We start from the raw sequence: 22,612 nt of genomic DNA on the forward strand, positions 1-22,612 counted from the left end.
CTACTTTGTTTTCAAGTACTAAAACCATCCAAGTATCTTTTACTTGACATATCTGAAAGAACACCAGGACCCACTTTCATCTGCTTTCCCAGGTGTAAGTGCTGTTGATACTTGCAGACTGAATACTCAATGTTTATTCTAATCCTAAATAAGATTCTAATTCATATATTCATTTTGAACTTTTCACTCCCCACAAGCCTGAAGATAATTTTTCTAAACTATACTAAACCTCACTGTCTCACTGTTTTGGAGATGATAACAACCAGCTCAGAATTCACTGGGCTTTACCTGTAGCATACTTTTTTCCTTGGAAAGAACTTTCAATGTACCTTGAGTGTACATTAAATAAATTAATTTCTTACCCTATTGTTGGGTTGATGTTCGGATCGAAACTGTCTTCCACAAACCTCCACACAATACTTGATTTACCTACACCTGTATCCTGAAAGAGAACGGAGATGAGCAACAGAGAAAAAGTTAACCTTGTGCACTTAGCCAAAAGAACACTGCGGCTTAAGTTCAGGGTCTCAGAAAAATCACGGATGTGTCAGTTTTATACGCTGAGAGGCAAAAAAGTGGTCTTCACAAAAATCCTGTGGAGTAGTTAGGAGATTTCAAAAACAGTTAATAATGGGGAAAAGCTTTGCAATTTTTAAAAGATCAGGACCTCTTTGAAAGATCCAAGGTATCTGCCTCATGAGAAAAGTGATAAATACACTTGCTTTCCTAAAACATGTGTGAGCAACCTATGAACTCCAGGATTAGTTCTGAGTAATCCCGGATGAACCTTAGCCCCACCCTGAGAGATGTCAAAGACTAGTTACAGGAGTTCTTTTTAATCTTAAAAGAGAAACTCAGGAAGGAAAGCATGGAAAACTTTGAAATGGCCAAACTGCCGGGACAGGACGCGAAGCCGAAGCGTCAAGGCCAGCCTTTGGGGCTTCTTGGCTTGAACACCCCGCCTCTGCAATATACCTGTGCTAGAAGGGTCAAGAGTGCCCCTCAAGTTCGAAATCATCCCACAGGCGCGAAAAGAGGCCAACATCGCTTGTAAAAGCTAAAGACCTGTTATTGGTCTTACTTTGAGAAACTTGGCCAACTCCCAACTAGTACCTTGATGAGTTGGGAGCAAACTACTTCGGAGCGCCTGTCAACCTGGATGTGACGGGCAGGGAGGGCGGCTCGTCCCCCGGGGCGGGAAGCGCCCCAGGCTCCCGGACAGGAGAGGGTCCTGCCCCGCCCGGGGCCCTCCGAGGGGTGCAGCGAGCTGGCGGGACCGCCCGGGGCCGGCTGGGGTCCGCGGCGGGCGGGAAGGGGTGCACGGGCCGCGGGGCGCCTGGGTCCCTGCCCGCCCAGCCGCCCGCCCAGCCTCCCGCCGCCCTCCCAGCCGGGCCGGCCGCCACTCACCCCCAGCAGACACACTTTGAGTTCCCTCAGCGCCATGGCCTGGGAGCCGGGAGCACGGGCCCGCCTCCGCCCTAAGTTGAGAAGGGAGAGGCCCGGTCCAGCACGAGCATCCCCGGCGCCGGCGCCGCCGCCACACGGCCCAGCCCCAGCCACGGGGCGCACAGAAGCGGCGGCCGCTAGTCCCCCGGTCGTCAGTCCGGCCCGGCCCTAGCCAGTGGCCCGCAGTTGCCTTAGCAGCCGGCTTGCCGCCCCGGCCTCCGGGACACCGTCGCAGCCGCCATCTTGGGCCGCCGGCTGGGTCACCTGACCTCCCCGCCCACCTCGGCAGCCACCTTCCCCGGAGGGCGGGGCGGCCGGCGCGCGGGGCTGGCGGCCGGGGCGGGGCCGGGACTCTGGCCACGCCCACAAACCCCGCCCCCAGAGGAACCCCGCCCCCAGAGGACCCGCCCCTTGCCTCCAAGCCCATCCCAAGATGGCGGGTGAGCTGGGCTGGGCTCTGGGGCGGCGGGCGGCTCCCCTCCCCCTCCCCGGGACGCTTGGGAAGCCAGGGACCTCCGCCGGCCGCAGACCCCCGTAACCCTTGTGTGTCTCTTGGTTTTCAGAAATCCCTCTGTACTTTGTGAACTTGCAGGATGACTTAGACGACTGTAAGTAACAGTTGGGACGACCCCGCCCCTCCACAGTCCCTCTCACACACAGAATTGGGGTGGTGAGGAGCCCCAGGCCGTGCCCTCGAGTCGGAACCTCGACGGCGGGAGCTGGGACCAGTGGTGGTCCTTCCCCACTGGGCGCTGGGATGCGGCGTTCTCCTTGGAGCTTAGGACTTCTGCTGCTCTTGGGAAACTTTGACTTCCTGTCACTTTCCTCCTCCCGGGCTCGGGCGGGAGGGCCGAGTCCGGGCCCAGCTGGAGGAGGCGTGGCCCACCGCCTGAGGGTGGCCGCCAGCCTGGGGCTGCCTTCCTGGCGAGGACTGGGCGGTGCGGGCGATCTGAGGTGCGCTTCTCGAGTGGCTGGCCACGGGTCGCGTGGAGTGGTCAGAGCCTGCTCCGTCCCCTGTCCTGGGAGCCCGTTGTCCCCCTCAGCCTCTTCCTCTTTCCCCTTCTTACCCTCCTCTTTTCCTTGGAGACACTGTAAAGCTCATAGCAGGAGGAGACGTCATCCTGGGAGGACGAGGGCCTGTTTGTGGTGAATGAAGCAGATCCTTTCCATTCAGTGATGAGCATGAACTTGTCCGGGGCTAGGCCATGTGTTAGGTTCCTTACTTATAGAATTAGAAACAGTCACCCCACTCATGGAGCCCGCAGGTCATGGGGAGACCAGAGATATCACAGAAAATTACCAAACCTGGGACCTGGGGGGGTTTGCTGGTGAAGAAGTTCTATCTATACCACCAAAATAATTAGCAGTTGTTTGGGGCTTCCTGTATCGCAGCAAAGTCTGGGACTTCCTCTCATCTTTCTTCCCCATCTGCAAGTTTCTTAATGGCAAGAGTTAGTGTTCCCTAAAAGCTAACATAGAAAAAGTACTGTTAAATCTTTACATTATCTCTTTTTTAAGAGAGGGACATGTTTACCAAAGTAAACACTTGAAGGGGCAAGAGAAGTCAGTGGTTTAGTGTCCAGGTTATGGATTGAGATGACCAGGGTGTGAAACCCTGTGTCACTATTTAGTAGTAATGTGATCATTCTAAGCCTCAGTGATCTCGTGTGTAAAGTGGGCATATACCAGCACACTTCAAAGAACCTTGTGAGAATTACATGAATGAAAAAAGGATATAAGATGAACCTTGGGCATTGTGAACACTCAGTAAATAAGTGCCATCAGATGATCATTACTGATACGTGTTTAACATTCTTGAGCCAGGTACAGTGTAGATCCAGTCATGGAGCTGAGTGTTCCAGCCAGTGCATATTCTCAAATTGAAGCAATGAGCTGTTTCCATTACATGTTAAGTTGAGCTGCAGTCAAGGTGCCTCATTTACAGATTTGATAGTTGGCCTAGCTGGAAAAGCTATTTCTGTTATCTAACAGCCCCAACACAGTGGCTTTAAAGCAAGACCTTTTTTTTTTTTTTTTTTTTTTCCTTATAATTCTGTGGATTGACTGAGAGGTTCTCTTCTTTCCTGTGGTCTCGACCGGGACTCAGGAAAGGTCAGTGTTCCAAAGGGGCATCTTTCCACTGGTGACACCAGTCCTGGACATCTGTAAGACTATAGATGCCCTCTCTACTTGGCGTGAATGGCCTTCTCATGACCTAGTGGCTACAGGGAATGGAAGATCTTTGCTGGAAGCTAGCTTTCTTTAGGGTTATTTTATTTCTGTGTATGAGAAGGAAGTAAAATATTAGGTACAGAAAAATTACAATTTTGCTTTGACCCTCTTTGAACAAATATTGAGTATGTGAGACTTATAGCTTAAAATGGCTTAAATCTCCTTGCAGATGGTGGAAAGCCTTTCCTAATAAGGAAGAAAACCATCCTTAGGGATCTGAACAAAACCATAGTGGCATAGGGTGACTCTGGGAGCCTCCTGGAGCTTCTGGTTTGGGCAGCAATGGGCACTATGGGGTGGTGTGCCTTGCCACGATACAGTATGGTTGATCTGGGAGCCACAAGAAGAGCACCTCCCTCCAGTTTATGGTGCTTCAGGTGTTACCTCACACCTCAGTTGGAGGTATTTACAGGCATTAGGCACACGATGATTGAGTTTGGGAACTCTGAAGTGCTGGCACCCACTTCTTGGCTCCCGAACACCTGTAGCCATGTTGGCTTGGGTGGATCACTCACCTGTTTAGTCAGTATCTTTGGAAAATGGCTTAAGAGGAGGAGATGCATTATAGGATTGGTGTTAGGGTTAGAAAGTATAGTACACAAACCATTTTAGTTCACTCTCTGACAGTATTAGTATATATTCAATATTTTATCTTCATCATCTTTGCTGCATTTTCGTATAAAATTTTCTGGTTCAGTGTCAACAGCTGCTACTCTGTGAGGTAGGTTCAAGTGATAAAATTGAGAATCAGGTTAAATAACCTATCTAGTGAGGCACAGTTCACAATTGGTACAGCTGACAAATTCTGTTGCTTCTCACTCTGGTTCTTTTTATTTTACCATGCAGATCAACTGGACAGGTACTCTTTTTTTTTTATTTTTATTTTTTAAATAAAAACTCTTGGAGGGTCGTTTTCTGAGACAGAGTCTTACTATGTAGTTCAGACTGGCTTTGGACTGCTCTGTACCCTAGCCTGGCCTCTAGCTCCTAGAGATCCTTTTTCTGCAGCATTGTGTGGACTGGTATTACAGAGTGCTAGAACAATAGATGTGCACCACCATCCTTGGCTGTATTCTGTTCTGTTTTGTTTTTATTTTGAGATGAGATCTTACTGTGTTGCCTACCTGATCTCAAACTCCTGGACTCAAATGCCCTTCCCGCCTTCAATTCAGCCTTCTAAGTAGCTGGGACTACAGATGTGTAACACCGTACTTGGCTACAAATGTTCTTATCATAGTGTTTGAGACATGGATGAATAATACTGTCTGTTGTCTCCTTGGACACTTTTGTCTAAATGATGTAGTGCTTCTTGGTTTAGACTGCAAGTCCCTTTGGGCAGGGACACAGGTCATTCTTTTTGTTATTCAATGTCCTACATGATCTAGATGCTCAGTTAATGTGGTTACTGTTAACAATAATGGATTCCTAGGCTTGTCTGATTTACTTTGTGATTCTTGATTAAGTTTGGCTAATTTCCAAAAGAAGCTGTAACAAATGAGTGCCTTGTTTTAAAAATCATTCAGTCTTCAGGCCATCTCAGCACAGAAAAGATTTAATTTTAGAGAATTGGTTTGCTAAACCAATCAAAATTCTTTCTCTTGTGATCAGAAAGTATTGAGGGGGTGGTTTGGCATCTTAGCTTTTATTCATGATTGTATGTGGAAAGTGGAGCTCAGAGAGTCTGCCTAAGGGTCGCAAGGTCTGTGAATGCCTAGCTTCACTTACAACAGATGGAAGCCAGAAAAACATTACTGTTAGTAAGGTTTGCTTGGCCAATTAGAATTTAAATGTATGCTAGTGATGGGGGAACAGAAAATGAGAGGAATCTATTGCAGATGTAATGCGACCAAAGAGACCTATCCATAAAATGCAATATGTGATCATATCTGGGTTTTTAGTTGAACACATCAACTATAAAAAGATATTGTTGGGACAGTTAGGGAACATTGTACTTGGACTGAATATTAGATAAGAATTACTAATTTTATGGTATGTATTGGTGTTCATTTTTTTTCCAAAAGAAAAAGACTAACAGAAACAAATGTTCGTAAATGAAATGATTTGATGCATGAAGTCTGCTTTCAAATAGTGCAACAAATAATAAATGAACAAAAGGTCTGAAAGAGGAATCAGTAGAAAAAGTAGCAGAATATTCATACTTCAGAAGCTGATTTCTGGGGACTAGTCTCTATTTGTTGCATCTGTTTGAGTATTTCTGTAGAAGAAGGTTTTAAAAAGTAAGATGAAAAGGTCACATATGATCAAACATCTAAATGAGTTGGAAGGCTGGACCCAATCTTCGTTATACAAAGTTATTTGTAAGGTGCATTAAGCTTCAAAAGACTGACTCATAAAATGCATTAGTATTTGTGGGGGACAGTATTTCTTTTCAAATGCTTAGTTTTCAAGAGGTATCTCTGAAAGAACATAGAAGAGAGCATACTTCTGTTTATGGAAAAAGTGAGGTACCAACAAATGATACCTGAACATTTAGTGAAAATGAACTATAGATAGAAGGCCTAGTCCAGAGCAAAAAGCATTGCATTTCACCTGCCCACTTTGTTCTATGCTGGTAAAAAATGTTCTTTTTAAGGACTTCAACCATCTATGTGCCCTAAGGCAGAAATAACTCTTATTATTTTGAGCCCTCAACAAAGTCATTGAACTTTTTCTCTGAACAGCATAAACTTGAATCAAAGGTTATTAGTTATTTTTATAAAAATCTCCTTTCCAAGTGAAATAATTTGAATAGGATTAAGAACTAGTATTCTAATTCTTAAGAAATAGAACAAAGCTTATTAAACTGCTTTCTGTATCAAGTGGTTTTCTAAATGAGAGATGGGTTCTCCCAGTTCTATGATTGCAGCCCACAAGCAGGTATAAACTACAAATAAAAGGATGGGCATGGCTATGTCCTAGTAAAACTTTATTTATAAACACGGGCCTTGGGTTGAATTTGGCCCACATGTTGTGGCTTACCAATGCCTGCTCTAGTTCGTTCCATTAGAGCTGCTGTGTGTGTCCACGAGCCACTGTGTGTTTTTGAATGAGCCTATTGTAGAGGGTGTCTTTGCGTTAGATTTAGTGAGTAGAGCTTATCCTTGTGTGAAGACCACCCCTGTTTTGATGAATATTCCTTGACAAGTTGCACATACTTGATGTCTTCTTTTTCCTGTGATTGCAGATCAAATATTCTTTTAGTGGGAGGAGAAGGACGGGCAGCTAGTGTCAGAATGGTGGAAGCTGAACAAGCTTTGCCGTCCTTCCATCCCGATGCATTTTATTTGGTTGACCTGTATTTTCCATTTCCTCTGAGGTCAATAGATAAGTGTCAGAAATTTCCTGAAATTGTCTCTGTTCAGAAAAGAATTGTAAATGGCTTTTTTCATCTTGAGATTGCTTCATAAAATTAAAAGAAAAAAAAAAAGAACCTTTAAACAAGAGTTTTTGCAACAGAACCTAGCTAATGAATGTGGTTTTGACCTTCAAAACGCCAGTTAAGGTATATGGTTGGCTTTCACATGTGGATAGTCATTCACCCACATGACAAAATTCTTTCACACTTCTCCAAGATGCCCAGTCTGTGGGTGGTGCTGTGGAGAGAGGCATGAAGAAGCTTTGGGCCCAGCTACTGAGCTACTTCCAGCACAGAGGAGCTGCAGCTGGTAAACATGTTGCAGGGGTGGGGGATCAGGGGCCAGGCAAGGGTGTGAACCCAGAAACTGGGGCATCAGGAAGACAGTGAGTGACTCAATCTGCCAAAAGGATGAGTGGAGGTGACATTGCCATTAGGTCAGGTCAAAGGTGGCTGGTGTTCTAGGCAAAGTATGCTCAGAAGTTAGAGTTTCAAGATGGTCTGCTTTGCTCAGAGCCTGCTGAGAACTGGGAGACTTGAGAATGAGGAGTGTATGGGACATTGTGTAAGGGTGTATGAGTAAGGGAAGAGTGGGAGATACGATTGGGAGTCATCAGTGAAGAAGCTATCCCACCAGCCAGTGGGGTTTAGATCTAACCAGGAGGCGGTAAGTCACTAATTTTTTGCTTGAACTTAGCACTTAGGAAGGAAACTCCTGCAGTGGTACAAAAGCTGCCATTTCTTTAGGACTAATGATGTGACAAAACTCTGTTTTGAGTGTTTCTACTTTTTAAACTTAGATATGAAAATCCTATAGGGGCAAGTATTTTTTTTTACCCCATTTTATGGCTGATCAAGGTTCACAAGGGGCACAGAAAGGCTAAATAACTTGCCCAAAATAACACAGCTAGCAGGTGGCAGGGGTGAAATTTAGAAGAGAGACTCTGGCTATCAAATTTATGCTAACTAGAGATTTTGGAGGACTCATCAGCCATTCATACATTTTTGGAGGACTCATCAGCCATTCATACATTCATGCATGCATTCATTGATAGGTCTGATTTTTTTTTTAAGGACCTAGTAAGTTTCAGGCGTTACATGAGTATTGTAGACAAAGTGAATAAAAACAAACCAGGTTTTTCCTGTCATGGAGCTTTGAGTACAGCAGCAGAAACAGGCATTGAATATGAATGAGAGAGGTAATTTCGGGGTACCATAGGTGTTAGGAAGGACAAGTAGCAGATGAATGTGACAATACCAACATAGTACAAAAGAAGGGATGCAGGTGCTGCTTGAGTTGAGTGGCCAGGGGTGGCATCTATGGATCTCTAAAAGATGCTCTTGAATTGAGATTTGAGTACAGATGGGATTTTCACATGAAGAGCCAGAGAAAGTGGCTGGGTGCAGCCCTTCCCCCTCTAGGAGTGGAGGGAAGGCTGGGTGTCTGGAGTGCAGTGAGGGATGGACTCTGAAGGCTGGAGAGCTATGCGGGGCCATGCCATGTGCAGCCCTTCAGTCTGTCTCAGCATGAAGTGTGTGCTTTTTGTTGTTTTTGCAGTGTTGGCTGTCAGATTCAAGGCCTCACACATGCTAGGCAAGGGCTTTACCACTGGTTCTTGTCCCCAGCCCTGAAGTATTGTCTTTTATTCAAGGAGTTGTGGTTTGTCCCTGGAAAATTTCAACCCAGGAAGTGACTACAGCTGACTTATGCTTTTTAGAAATGGTGGACTGGTGGAGAAACAAGTGAGAGATGGGATGTGCAGTATGTTCTGAGATCCTGGCAAGGGGTTTAGGGTCCCCATAAAGGAGATGAGCATGGGGGCAGGGAATGGGTCAATAGCTTTTTCCTATGGTGAAGGTAGACTAATTCAGAGACAGGTCCTGTGGGAGGCTTTTGGTAGATAGCCCTGTTTTCTTCTACCCAGACTGTGTTAAGTGCCCATTCTCTTTGTGTCCTCTTTCTTTCCATTCTTTTTGTTTTCTCTCTATTGCTCTGTGGCAGCATTTGACACACACATGGCTTGAGATCTTTCTTGTCCATTAGAATGAGATATATCTATTTTGGATCACTGTCTAGAGTAGTGCATGGCATTAGGCAGCACGCAGGAATATCTTTTGGGTGATGGGGTAGAATGGGTAGAGTACATGTTTCTGTCAGAGACAGTTACTTCTGAAAGCTTACAGGAGATCCCAGCAATGCTGTCTGGCCCTTGACTAGCCCCTCATAGGCCTCGTTCTGGAGTACTGTTAGGACTGGAGATGAGACCCAAGGGTCCTTAGTGTGGGTAGTAGTTGGGGCCATGGGAGGATTTGAGAGCCACAAATGGTTAGTGCTGGGGGATGAGAAGATAAAAAGGGTAATCTCTGGGCCACAGAAACTCTAGCAGCTGTAGAGAAAATGCAGGCCCTTAAAGCTAAGTTTTTGTTGGGGTCCCATGATTTTGTATGGCACTTGCCCTAGAGGGATCAGATAAGATCAGGACTCAAGACATACTGTAGATTTTGGCATCTGGGAGATCTTCAGTGATCCTAGTGGGAGTTATTAGCACAGATAAGGAGCAGAAGCCACATTAGAAGTCTTGAGAAGACCCTAGAAGTTTGAGGCAGTACACTGTACCAGTTATTTGGTGGTCATTTATTGAGCACCCACTATATTCCAGGCAGTAGCTGGACATTGGGTACTTTGGGGGAATGATTACTGATTTGTTTACTTATGTATTTTTATTTTGAGACAGAGTCTCACTATGTAGTTCAGGCTGACTTGAACTCTATGTAGCCTAGGCTGGCCTCAAATTTGTGGCAGTCTTCTTGCCTCAGCCCTTGGGATTACAGGTATGTGTCATCACGCCCAGCTAGTTACTGCTTTGTGGCCTTATAATGTAGTAGGTAAAAAAATACCCTTTGAAGAAAGTGGTGGATAGGGCCAGGAGCATTTCTTTGTCGTGTGGAAGATTCCAGAACACGTTGGTACTCTTTGTATTTACTCTGGAAACTGTAAAAAAATTTTTTTTTTCATTGAACAGTCCAACAGTTCTACTCTGTTATATGGCTAACAAATTGAAAATGTGTTCTCAAAAAGACACACCCATATTACTACTATTCTTAAGAGTCAGAAACTGGAACCTACTCAGATATCCATCATGAATAGCTTGAATTGTAAATGTGGTATGTTCACACAAGGGAAAACCATATGGCTGTAAGAATGAATGGTCTGCAGTTCTACTGAACTGTATAGATGAATTTCACAGACACCCAAGAGCCAGACTCAGAAAGCTACATACCATGTGATTCTGTTTATATGAAGAATGAGACCAACAAAGCTACTCGAGGTGGGGCCGGGGAGATGGCTCAGTGGAATAAGCGCTTCGCTGGCAAGCGCAAGGGCCTGAGTTCAATCCCCGGTTCTGGAAAAAAAAAAAAAAAAAAAAGCTACTCAAGGCAATTAGGAGGCAGGAGAGTGGTTACTCTAGGTGAGGTAAGGAGTGGAAAGGGACCCTTAGTTTTGGAGATGCCTGTGAAATTCTCTTGCTTGTCATGAGTGCTGACTACACAGGTGTGTTCAGTTTGTGAACACTCATTATCTGGCATACTCATTTGTACACAGCTGCATGTATGTTATATTTTGATTTTGATTTTTTATTTTTATTTATTTATTTATTTATTTTTGTGGAACGGGGATTGAACTCAGGCCCTTGAACTTGCCAGGGAAGTGCTTATTCTATTGAGCCATCTCCCCGGCCCCCTTATTTTTATTTTTAATGAAGTAATTTTTAAAATCAAGGCAAAGGGGAGAGTATAAGTGTGGCTCAAGGGAGTAGAATTAGAAGGGAAAGATGGCAGAGCAGGAAGGGCAGATGACCCTGGGTTTGGGCCATGTAAGCTGTGAAGGAACTCAAGAGTGGCCCTAGAGGAGTTTGCTTCTTTCTAGGAGAAAGGTGATCTTCCTAGCAGTTTGGCCAAGATTACCTGTAGAGAAGTGACTTTATTTGGTTAGCATTACCTGATTATTTCAAATCTTTTGAAAAGTAGGAAAGAGACAGAACCCCCCCCCCCATACTCACCCCAAAAGCTATTGGGTTTCTTCTATACCTTATTATTATTATTTTCTTTTTGAATCTGCCTCAAGACTGACCAGAGAACTCACTGCATTTAAGAGTAATATTGTTCCATTCATTAGTACTGTGTCAACTAGCACCCTCACCTTTTCCTTTTCTGTCCCCTACCTGGGTGAGTTGGCAGGAAAATTGAGGTGTGTAATATCACATTTGAGCATATGAACTGCTTTGAGGTGCAAAGTTCTCGCCTATCAGGTAACCTGAGTAAATGTTTCCCATTGACCATCAGTGTAAAAGTCAGAGTCATAAATAATGGCAGGTTTTGGAAGCTGTGATTAAAGCCACAAATCAAAGAGCAATTTCCATGTATGCATGGTGTAGAAAGGATGGCTGCTCATGAATTAAGTTGGTCTTTTCATCCAGCCCATTGCATAGTGCTAGTAATAACCATCAGTAGCCCTCAAAGCTTTGTAATATAAAACATTATGCATTGGACGGATCTGCTCATATGAGAGCTTATAAATCAGTGTGAGTCTTGTTAGAGGATGACACTTATATAGAGGAAATTTGCCTGTGTAGCTTGCCATTGAAATTTAGTTAAGTCAACAAGGACCTGCAGTGTGTGGGGGCCAGTTGCCCCATAAAAGCTAGTGAAGATTCGAGTGTTTATCTTTTAGATAGGTCAGGTTTGTCTACTCTAGCTAGCAGAAATAGTCCCAGTTTAAGAATTTGCATTAGTACTTGTAAGCCTGTTATCAAGAACAAAACCACTTTAAATAGCAGTATAGGAAGGGCTTACTCGGGTTCCCCAAAAATCATTTAAGATTTTATAAAGAGTTCTCCAAAGAACAAAAAACTCTAAATGGCTAATAAACACTTTAAAAGTAATTATTTATGTAAGTTCTGTATTTGTTCATTTTTCTTTTATAAAAAAGTATCTTTTCAAGCAAGGATAACCTGCTTTTGGCTGCCACCAGTCATTCTAGCATTTTGATTTGGATAGCAGAGTGGACCATGGCTATCATGATGTTCCCCATTCAGTTTCCCCCAGTGCTATGTCAGAGACAGAATATTGGATCATATGGATAATTGGTCTGGCCCAGGGTGTCATCTCTCACACAGAGTGATAGTTACAGGATGACATGTTGAATGGAGCATCGTAAATATTGGGAATGCCTGGAGAACCAATTCTTAATGAAAATGCTTGGTGGGATAGACGTACCATAACATTCTACCTCCAGCTTCAGCTCTGTTCATATCTGGGCCAATGAAGGGATCTCAATGGGTTTGTTTTATTATGTTTATTTTTTCCCACCTTTTCACTTAAAACCAGTTATAGTGTGGCTGCTTAGTCAGGACTTGGTGGCTTCAGCAAAATCTTTGGCATTCCTGAACTGTTTTAAGGTGGATTACAGTGTATTTGTCTCTGCTGTGCTCATATCTCCATCTATGTCTTTCGTTTCCCATCTCTTCTTTCTGTTTTCCACGTGTACAGATTCTTACTTGATCTTCAAGATCTGGCTCACAGATAGCCTCTGTTGTAATCTCTTTCCCCTCTCCCCCCTCTCCCTTTTCCCTTTCCTCTTCCATTCTCCCCCCTCTCCCTTTTCCCTTTCCTCTTCCATTCTCTCCCCTCTCCTCCCCTCCCCTCTCCTCTTCTCCCTTCTTCCTCGTCCCCCTCCTCTGCCTCTCTTTCCTGTTTCATACCTATGTTCCATGGCTTCTGCCATCATGGCACTGTGTGTTACCTTTGTATTACCTTTATTCCCTTGGCAGCTTTTGGAGTTTGGGGACCCTGTCTGTTCACCTCTGGATCCCTAGGATTGTGTTGAGTTGTGGTTTTATTGTCGAGGTTCACCATGGAGGGAAGATGTTGTTTGCTGTTAACAGGCCTTCTGTGTTCATTCTGGTCTGTTGATTCTTTTCTTGCTACAAAGTAATCTGTGAAGTTCCCTATCATCCTGATTGGGCATTGAACCCAAGGCCTTTGCACTGAACTACATCGCTACCTCCTCCCCCCATTTGACAGAGGCTTGCTCACTAAGTCACTAAATTACCTAGACTGGGCTCAAATTTTTGTTTCTCCTGCTTCAGCCTCCCAGAGTGCTGGGAATTCAGGTATATGCTACTACACATTTTTTATTAGATTTTTATCTATTGCACTTTGAACCTGTGAAACACATTCCCCCAGCATCAGACTTATACTTTGCAAAGTGGGCAGGGCCTCACTGAAGAGGGACCAATTCTGATTTTCGTTGTGTGAACACCACTCTGGTTTGAATTGGATGGTTGAGGTAAGCTGTCTGTGTTGTAGCTCTTAAAGAGTTTTAAACTTGTCCCCAACCCCAGGCAAGTAGCAGTCATGGCTGCTGACTCGGACATTGGGCACAGTCCAGGGCAATTGGGCAGCCTGTGTGTGTGCTCCATGGCATGAAGGGTACTCAGCATGTGGCACCCTTGGAAGGGCCACGGACCTCTGTATCCCTCTTACACTTGTTCCAAACCCTTTCCTAACTGTTCTTCGCTAGCTTTATTAATCCTTTCGATAGTGATTTGCCATGTGAACTTGCCAGTAAACTTAATATATAGCAGTTTATCATAGCATCAATACCAAGTGAACTCAAAACATGATTAGTGTTGTTTTATTTTATATTTTAAATTGGGCTAAGAAAGTGGGAAGTTATTACTACAAAGGATTTTTTCAGAAAATTTTGCTTTTCTGTACTATATTAGGCTTTCGTGAATAAAGTTGGTAACTTTCTTTGCCCCAAATGTAAATAATACAGTGAAAACAATTTCAATGAGGAATTATTTATATGCTACTTCAGATTTCATTTCTGACTTGAATTCCTAAGATTTTTGATGTTTATGTGTGGTCTGGACTTGTCAGGTCTCAGAATAATCGACTGCTTGTGATACCACTGTGTAGACCTCAGCCCCTTGTTCCTGTCACCAGTTGCCAGACAACATATCATCTTAGCAGTGGCCAGAGATACCAATTCTAGAAAACCCTTTTGTAAACAAGAATTATTTTATGTGCTACCTTTCATTGTCAGGAGACAGAGCAAACTGGCTTGACATTTTTACCATTCATTCATTCATTCAGCAACTTTTATTGAGTGCCTGCTACAGGCGGATGTATCAATGATTTAATCAAAGATTCTTTCCCTGGTGAGGGAGGGGGAATAGACACAGTGGAATGACAGTAAATATAGGAAGATGTGTGTGCATGTGTTAGAAGGTGATGAGTTCTCTGGAAAAATTAAAAGGTAGAGCCGGATAATGGGGGTGTAGAAAGGGGATTTATAATTTCAATGTAAAATATTCAGGGAAGACCTCCCAGAGACAGTGGTGAATGAGCAAAGATTGTAAGGAGGCAAAGAAAGTTATGTGAGAGAATATCTCTGGAGGAAAGTTCCAGGCAGGGGAGAGAGCCCATGCCAATCCCTTTGTTGGGAAGTGACTGCTGCGTTTGGCAAGAGCTGGAGGCTCATGGCTTATAAAGGTGCTCTTTAAGGTCTATTAGAGTTGAGGGTTATGTGGTCACTAGCCCACCTCCTGCTGCACATCTGTCAGAGTCTAGAAACAGTTTTGATTGTCATGGCGTGGGGCAGGGGTGCTCCTGTAGGAGGTAGAGGTCAGGGATGCTGCTCAGTGTAGTCCCCAGGACTGCCGCAAGAGCAAAAACTGATCTGGCTTGGGATGTCAGTAATGCTGAGGTTGAGAAATCCCAGTCTTTTGGGACATAGTACATCAACCATTGATTGATTTGGTTTGTCTTTAAAGACTAAAAAAATCGAAGTATCATGGGAAAGATGAATCACAGTTGCTAGTCAGAATTCCTTCACAATTGTTTTCGAAGCTAATAATATTTTCATTTATTTTGAGGAAAAGGGCTTGAAATCATTCTTCTTTTTTTTTCTTTTTGGTGGAACCGGGGGTTGAACTCAGGCCCTCGCACTTACCAGGGAAACGTTTATTCTACTGAGCCATCTCTCCGGCCCTTGAATCTTTCTTCTATGTACAGTAGTCAACCCTGGTGCTTTTAGGAGTAGTTAAAAGTCTGGTGTACTATTCACAAATAGTGATAATTTCAATGATGATCTCATTAATTTAGACTCAAGTAGTATTGATACAGGGAGAAAAACTGGTCTCGAGTGGGTGACCTCTAAACCATACAGGGAACCTCCAAATGACATAGAGAAAAAAACGATATCTGGACCTGACCTGCATGAGTTTGTGTTCTTTAAAACCGAAGAATGAATTTTAGGAACAAACGAGGTTATGAGCAGAATATATTTATTGAGAGAAAGAAAGCTCCTGTCCAAGAGAGGGACGGGAGGGGGGCCCGAGCAGGTAGTTCCCCCGGGAAGCTGTCTCTTCCAGGGACTTTTATAGTGTAAAACCATGTAAGGCAAAGGTAGAGAGAATGGGAACTCGCTTAGGTGGGCAGGAGGTGGGACAAAACTATGGTCAACCAATGGGATTACATATGGGACAGGGTCATTTCCTGTTGGGGGTTGGAATGCGGGATAGGGTCTCTTTCTGTTGGGGGTTGGGCTAGTGACTCATTTGGGTCTTTCCAGGTGATTGACACCTTTTTAGAATATCACTCCCAGGTACTACTCGTTTAGCATTTGTTTGGCCTTTAGGTCTTTAGGGCTGGTTCACAGCAGGAGCATCCGCCCCTCCCACAGTTGTAAGACATCTCATCTGTGTTGTCTCCTTCGAGGGCCTGGCCCTGTCTGACTGCCTATACTATTTTTTATCTAACTCGGCTGCCTGCAATAGTATCTTCTAATTTTGAAAAGGCCTAGGACAGTGGTAGCAACCCATGGTACTTGTGCTGCAATGGGCTGTTTGTATCATTGAAAGCTCTAAAAGGTTTATCATCATTCGTCTGAGGATATTGATCCACACAAGTGAATACGTTTTCTTACATTAAAAAAGTTTCCTGAGGTACTGTTTTTGCATATGAATGTAATGTTATTAAGAACATTTTCTTTGGATTATACTAATCTAGGTTTTTCAGAAATCAGTTACATACTACTTTTACATTATCAGTGTATCACCTGTATTTTTCTTTATACCAGGATCAGCTAATTTCTTGTATTTAAAACTATTTTGGAAAATGTGGATACATATTTAGCACAAAGAAAACTTTCTTTGTTAATTGAGAATGAAGAGGGGGAATAACTTTCTTGTCGTGTGAGTGTATCTTCTACCTGTCGCAGATGTGGATGTCCTGGCCCTAGGTCTCTGTGAGTGACCTCTGTGAGGCAAGTGACCAGCTTTGCATTCACAGCATTGCTGGCTGGGGTCAGAGCTACAGACTGAGAGTAAGGACGCAGCTGGTGACATAAGGGAGGCCATTTCTTTGGGGCTGTGACTGACCTCTGACAGTCTACTAGCATAGAACTCTCCCAGGGAAGTAGCGTTAGACAACCTGGTTGTTTATTGTGCGTAGGACTAAGGTTATATAGTTCTACTTCTTCAAACAAAAAGCTCAGTAGCTCAGATTTCTTAGTATTTCAGATAAATCTTATATATCTTTTTCTTCTCTGTCTCTCTGATCTTACGCATATGTTTAGTGTGAGTTACCACAGTTGGATTCTACTCTGTTCATTGTGGGGATAATCAAACACTTCTGATACATTATAACAAGCCTAACATTTCATTAATTTGTTTTACCAGTTATGTGATAGTTTTTGACCTATTTTTTCTCTCTTATGAAATTAGATACCTCATTTTTGCACACAGAAGTGAATTATTGTCATTGGTTGCTTTATGAATGGCATTTTGAGTGTTTGTATGGTTGTAAGGTAGATGTTGCATTTCAGGTTTGTTTTGTGAAAGTTAGATTTTCTCAGTTTTCTCTGAGACTACTGGACTCCCATGAATCGTGCTAATCAAAGTCTCAGCAGTCTGATTTCTGCCGAAAGGGATATTTATTGTTTGCTGTGTTCCCAGCATTATATAATATGATCCAAGTGTCTAAAGGACCTCCAGGTCTAGTTCGAGACAGTTAATACTGGATCAGTTTAGGTAAGATGTTGAAATTAGCAATTACATAGTTCCATAGTTTTCCATATATGGTACCTCCATCCACTGTATGTTATAAATCCCAAAGTGCAAAGTTGTAGTTTTTGCTTTAAATTATCATACACACGTATATGAGATATATTTTTCCGTGTGTGTGTGTGTGTGTGTGTGTGTGTTACTGAGGACTGAACCCAGCACCTCATACTTGTGTGTGCTAGGCAAGTGGTCTAGTGCTGAGCTTTTTAATTGTTTGTTTTTTTTTTTTTAATTTTTAAATTTGTTTTAATTTTTTAGGGAAGGGGCTACAGGTTGTTCAGGGTTTTACTACTACATTGGACTAGTAGTGATCGACCTGCTTACAGCCTCCCAAGAGCTGGGATTACAGGAGTGCACCACTATGACCAGTCTCAATTGTGATCTCAGTGTGCCCTGGGGGCAAGGCCAGCATGGCAGGCCCAGGGATCAAACCCTGGCCCTTGCACCTGCTTGCAGATGCTTTAATCTGCTGAGCTATTTCTGTTTTGAGACAGGATCTAACAAAATTTCCCTGCCTTGCCTTGTGATCTTCCTGCCTTGACCTCCTGAGTAGCTAGGATTATAGGCATGCACTACCATAACTGACTCCATCATAAATATTTTGAAGAAAGCAAAAGGAAAGTATTTTTTTTGCTTATCATTTCTAGTGTACTCTGTTTTTTTTGAAGATAGAAGTTACCAAACTATATTTTCCACTTCACTTTACAAATCTTTTATCATTTGTTTTAGTCAACATTTGCTATGTTAAAAAAAAAAAGAAGCAGATTTTCTTCTGTGAAGATTGTTCAGTGGATTTTAAAATTTCTGGAGGACTGGTGTGTTTGTTTGTTTGTTTGTTTGTTTTTGTGGTACCAGGTATCGAACTCAGGACCTTGCACTTGCCAGGCAGGAGCTTATGCCTCTGAACTGTATCCCTGGCCCCTAAAATTTCTGATATTGATTTTAGAATTTTTATGATGCCCTTTTATATAGTAATAGTTCTTTGCTGAGATTCATCATTTCATTTATATCCATAAATACTGTTTTAATAGTTATTTTAAAATCCTTGTCTACAATTCCAGCATTTGTGTCCCTTTCAGAGTCAAATGTTTTGATTTTTACTTTTTTAACTAGTTGATATTTTCCTGTTTTCTTCATATATTGAAGACCTTTGAACTGTAACCTGGATATTTTGAATATTATATGTTATAGGATCCCTGAATTCTGTGTGTGCCTCCAAAAAGTGTTGATGGTTTATTTTGTTTTGTTTTGTTTTAAGCACTTTAACTGAAGGAGGTCAAATTGTTAACTCATTTTTCCTGTAGAGAATAATATTGCAAATCTCAGTTCAATTCCTTTTGCCTTAGCAGTACGCCATGTGGTTTGCCACACAAATGTAGGATTCAGGGATAAGCCAGGGCTGGGACAGAATTTAGTAGAGACCCTTCTTTAGTCTTGAGTGTCTCCTCTGTGGAATCCCTCCTATCTCATGTTTAGTGGTTATGGCTGCCCTGAGCTCTGGAGATGAAACAATATCAGTAATATAATGTACTTAACAGTTTAAAACCATTAGTAACAACTGATGTGGTCAAAGAATTTAGTATGCCAGATGGCATATAACTGTGTGTCTGTATATCATCTATCTTGTGTCATCATGTCCATACTACGGCAATTGCCCAAGATAGGCAGCTGGACCCCCCACCCCCCACATTCTTTTTTTTTTTTTTTTTTTGAGCACTGGGGATTAAACCTAAACTTTTTCACTGAACTACATACCCAGCTATTACTTTTTATTTTGAGACAGGGTCTTGTGGAGTTAGCTGCCCAGATGGCCTGAGACTTGTGATACTTATACCTGATCTTCTCAAAAAACAGGGATTACAGGCATGTCCCACTGTATCTGACCTGTTACATTCATTTTAAGCTGGGAAAACAGAATCAGAGATGTGAGATACTAATCCAAGGATATATTCCTGTTGGTTATGCAGTTATTCCTCTAACATCTTGTGAGAAATCTGGAATTTAATCTTCAAATTTTTTTTTCAGTTTTTTTTGGGCATTGGTATTCTGTAATACATCAGGGCCTGTGTTTGTTATTAATTATTTAGAGTAGCATTTGTGCTTCAAATTGAATATTCATCTTTTTTTTCAGTTCTGAAAAATAGTCATTATCTCATGGACTTTTTTGGGTTTGTTTTTTGGTATTGGGCTCAAACTCAGGACCTCGGGCTTGCCAGGCAGGCGCTTATGCTGCGGAGCTACCTCCCTGGCTTTCCTTCACTATTGCCCTTCTCATGTTCAGTCATTTCTTCTTCTGGAATTTATTCCCATTCTGTTTATCTTAGGCTTTTGCCTGCCATCCCTCATGTGTCCTAACTCCTGTCTCATGTTTTTTATCATATTATTTCTCTATGTAGTGTTCCGCATGATTTGTCATGGCATTCTTGCAGCTGACTCTCTCTTGAGCTGTGTCTAAACGGCTATTTAAGCAATTACTGAAATTTTAATTACATTGTCTCTATTTTTCATTTCTACTTGGTCTTTTTCATATATATGTACCCCTTTCCCCATTTTCTTTTGTTACTATTGTGTAAGAATTTTTAACTCATTCTAAGCATAGTTGATGAATTATTTTAGATTTTTCTAATATTACTAAATCTTGAGATATGAATTTTCTGTGTTGTGCACTAACTTCCTGATTATAATTTGTCACCACATATAGTTTGAAATTTCTCAGTGCTAGTTTATCTTCAGGGGTGGTTTTATGAAGTTTCGTATGTCATGGGTTGTGACAAGTGTGTGTCTGTGTCCTGGCCTGTACTGGGATTGGAACCCAGGGCCTCTTACATGCTAGGTAAGTGCTGTACCATTGAGCTACATTCCTAGACTTAATGTGCCTCTTTAGAACAGGTGCTTGTGTGCTCCTGTTGGGGCACCTGGCGTCTTAATGAATCTGGACTGTGATCTTCTTTTAGTAGTTCAGTTTGGGGTTTCTGTACTTTGCAGGTAACATAAATTAAGACTATAATGGTTTTTGACTTAACAAATTTCCCCTACCCTAAGCAGACAATTCTCTTATTGGGACTTTTATTTCAAATTCACTGTCTGTATTTTTTCTTCCCTATGTAGGCTTCTTCAGTGCTGGCCATGGGTTGTCAACTTCTGCATATTGCTCTTCCTTTGATTTCTGTCTTCCTTTCTGGCCTGAGGGGTCCTTCCTCTCTCTTCCCCTGTTCTGCCTTACTGTGTTTTAAAATATTTTATTGAAGTGTCTGTGGGATGTGTATGTGTATGTGTGTGCATGCACATGCACATGCACACGTTTGTGTGGTAAAGTGATTCCATTCTCTTCCATTTGACTGTCCTGTTCTGGAAATCTCAGTAAGTGGCATTTGAACCCCATCATCCAAAGCGCATGCTACTCTGCTCATTGGGTTAGGGCAGTGACCATAGGAGATGGAAAAGGGGAATCAATATTAGAAGTAGATTAGATCAGTTTGTGGTCTGTTACAATAAGATAAATATTTGCCCGGAGGGTTGTGATATCCAGGCTGATAGTTGAGTAGCTTCCTACTGGACAAAATGTAGAGGGAAGAATTTGACAGTGCTTTTCCAGTGCTATTCAGGAATATAATAACTTACTGCCAAGCAAAAACCTGGTGATTTCCACATATGTTCCTGCATACTTTACAATGAAGTTAAAGTATCCTTAAGGGTGAACAACTCTCTGTAGTCATAAAATTATTATGCTTTCTCTGGATCTTAATTGAGGTTCTCAAGGAGATAAAGATCACAGGGTCAAAAAAAATTAAAAAAAAAAAAGATCACAGGGTCATTTTGTAAATGTAGAAGCAAAGCAATGGAGTTTGACCCTTTGAAAAGTTAATTTCGTCGTAGCAATGCTAGCAGCTGGCCCGCTTGATCCCTGCAGTCTCCATAAAGCATGGTCTGGGAGGTGAACGTCATGGCACCAACCTGTCATCTCATGAAGCTGAGGAGGAGGATTGCTGTGTGTTGGGTCCAATCTGGACTACATAGTGAGTTCAAGGCGAGCCTGAAATATGAAAGGGAAGAAAAGAGAAAGAAAGTGAAATATGGCCTAGAAAGAAGAGAAGGGCAGATAGATGTTATGTCATCTGTTTATCTTTCTTTACTTTTTAAGTCACTTTGATTGATGCATAATTTACACAAAATAAAATTCACCAAATCTTAGCAAATGCATAGCTTGTGACCACAACCATGTAACTCTAATCAGGATATACATTTTCCAACACTTCCCCAAATCCCTTAACCTCCTCCCCTGATTCTAGGCAACTACTGATCTGCTAAATATTACTCTATTTTTATCTTTTTTATAATTTCACATAATTATGTGGAATGAAATCTCTTGTTCTGACTTCTTTAACTTGCCTTAATGCTTTTGAGATATGTCTATATTTCTGCATATTAACAAATCATTCCTTTTAATTGCTAAGAAGTATTCCATTGTGTGGATATCTAACAATTTGTTTATTAGCAGTTGATTGTTATTTTGTTTAATTCTGGTTTTTGTCTGTTATAAGTGAAGCTGCTGTAGATATGTTTTTGTAAACATATGCTTTCATTTCTGTTAAGTGAATATTTAGAAATGGGAATTACTATGGCATTGGCAAGTTTGTATGTATATTTTTTTAAGAAGCTGCCAAAGCAGGGCCTAGTGGTGCATACCTGTAATCCCAACTACTTAAGTGGATAAGGTATTTGGATTATCAATTTGAGGCTAGGCCTGGCAGTTAGTTTAGTGAGACTAGTGTGAAAGTAAAATTTAAAAAGATCTTGGGTGTAGCTTAGTGAGAGAGCCTTTGCCTAGTGTGTGAGGCCCTATGCTTGAGCCTAGTGCTTTCAAGAGATGTTTGAATGAAGGAATGAATGACTAGATAGATAGATAGATAGATAAATAGATAGAGAGATGTCACATTTTGCATTTCACCAATAATGTATAAAAAATCTAATATCTCTCTGGCTGTTTAAGAGAGATAGCTCAACGGCCTAAGTACCTGCCTGACAAGTGCAAGGTTCTGAGTTTGCTTCCTGGTACCAAAAAAAAAAAAAAAAAAAAAAAATCTAGTTGCTTCATATACTTGCTAACATATTTAGTATAGTCAATAGAAAAAAAAATTAACCTTAAAGGTTTAATTGTAATGTTGGCGTTTTGTGATAAGTAAGTGGGCTTTGGATTGCAGTTTAGGCATGCTGTCTCTAAAAAGTTCACCATCACTAGAATATAGTATAAAATCATTGTGATTTCAGTTGACATTTCCTTAATTACTAATGATGCTGTGCATCTTTTCTTTATTTAACTGTCATTAGTATATCTTTTTTGTTGAGATATCGACTCAATTCTTGTGCCTATTTTTAGAATCAAGCTCTCACTTTTTATAGAACCTGGGTTCAAATCTTTTATATGTTTTGCAAATATTTTCTTCTT

General features: G+C 42.0%; 2 protein-coding genes across 3 annotated transcripts in view; one reads left to right on the forward strand and one right to left on the reverse strand.

Moving 5' to 3' along the window:
* Positions 1 to 1,748, reverse strand: part of Rab22a (RAB22A, member RAS oncogene family) — a 68,163-nt gene extending 66,415 nt beyond the window's left edge. The window contains exons 1-2 of the mRNA XM_004647243.3: positions 1,408 to 1,748; positions 363 to 442 (exon numbers count right to left, since the gene is read on the reverse strand). Coding sequence (XP_004647300.1) covers positions 363 to 442; positions 1,408 to 1,443 — 116 coding nt within the window. The 5' untranslated portion in view covers positions 1,444 to 1,748. The remainder of the gene's footprint in view (positions 1 to 362; positions 443 to 1,407) is intronic.
* Positions 1,749 to 1,858: 110 nt separating this feature from the next.
* LOC101560596 (serine/threonine-protein phosphatase 4 regulatory subunit 1) overlaps positions 1,859 to 22,612 on the forward strand; it is an 85,840-nt gene continuing 65,086 nt past the window's right edge. For both annotated transcript variants that reach the window (XM_023707526.1, XM_023707527.1), the window contains exons 1-2: positions 1,859 to 1,886; positions 2,010 to 2,054. In XM_023707526.1, coding sequence (XP_023563294.1) covers positions 1,880 to 1,886; positions 2,010 to 2,054 — 52 coding nt within the window. In that variant the 5' untranslated portion in view covers positions 1,859 to 1,879. The remainder of the gene's footprint in view (positions 1,887 to 2,009; positions 2,055 to 22,612) is intronic.

Source organism: Octodon degus, unplaced genomic scaffold, assembly GCF_000260255.1.
Source record: "Octodon degus isolate 3935 unplaced genomic scaffold, OctDeg1.0 scaffold00296, whole genome shotgun sequence".
Lineage (NCBI taxonomy): Eukaryota > Metazoa > Chordata > Mammalia > Rodentia > Octodontidae > Octodon > Octodon degus.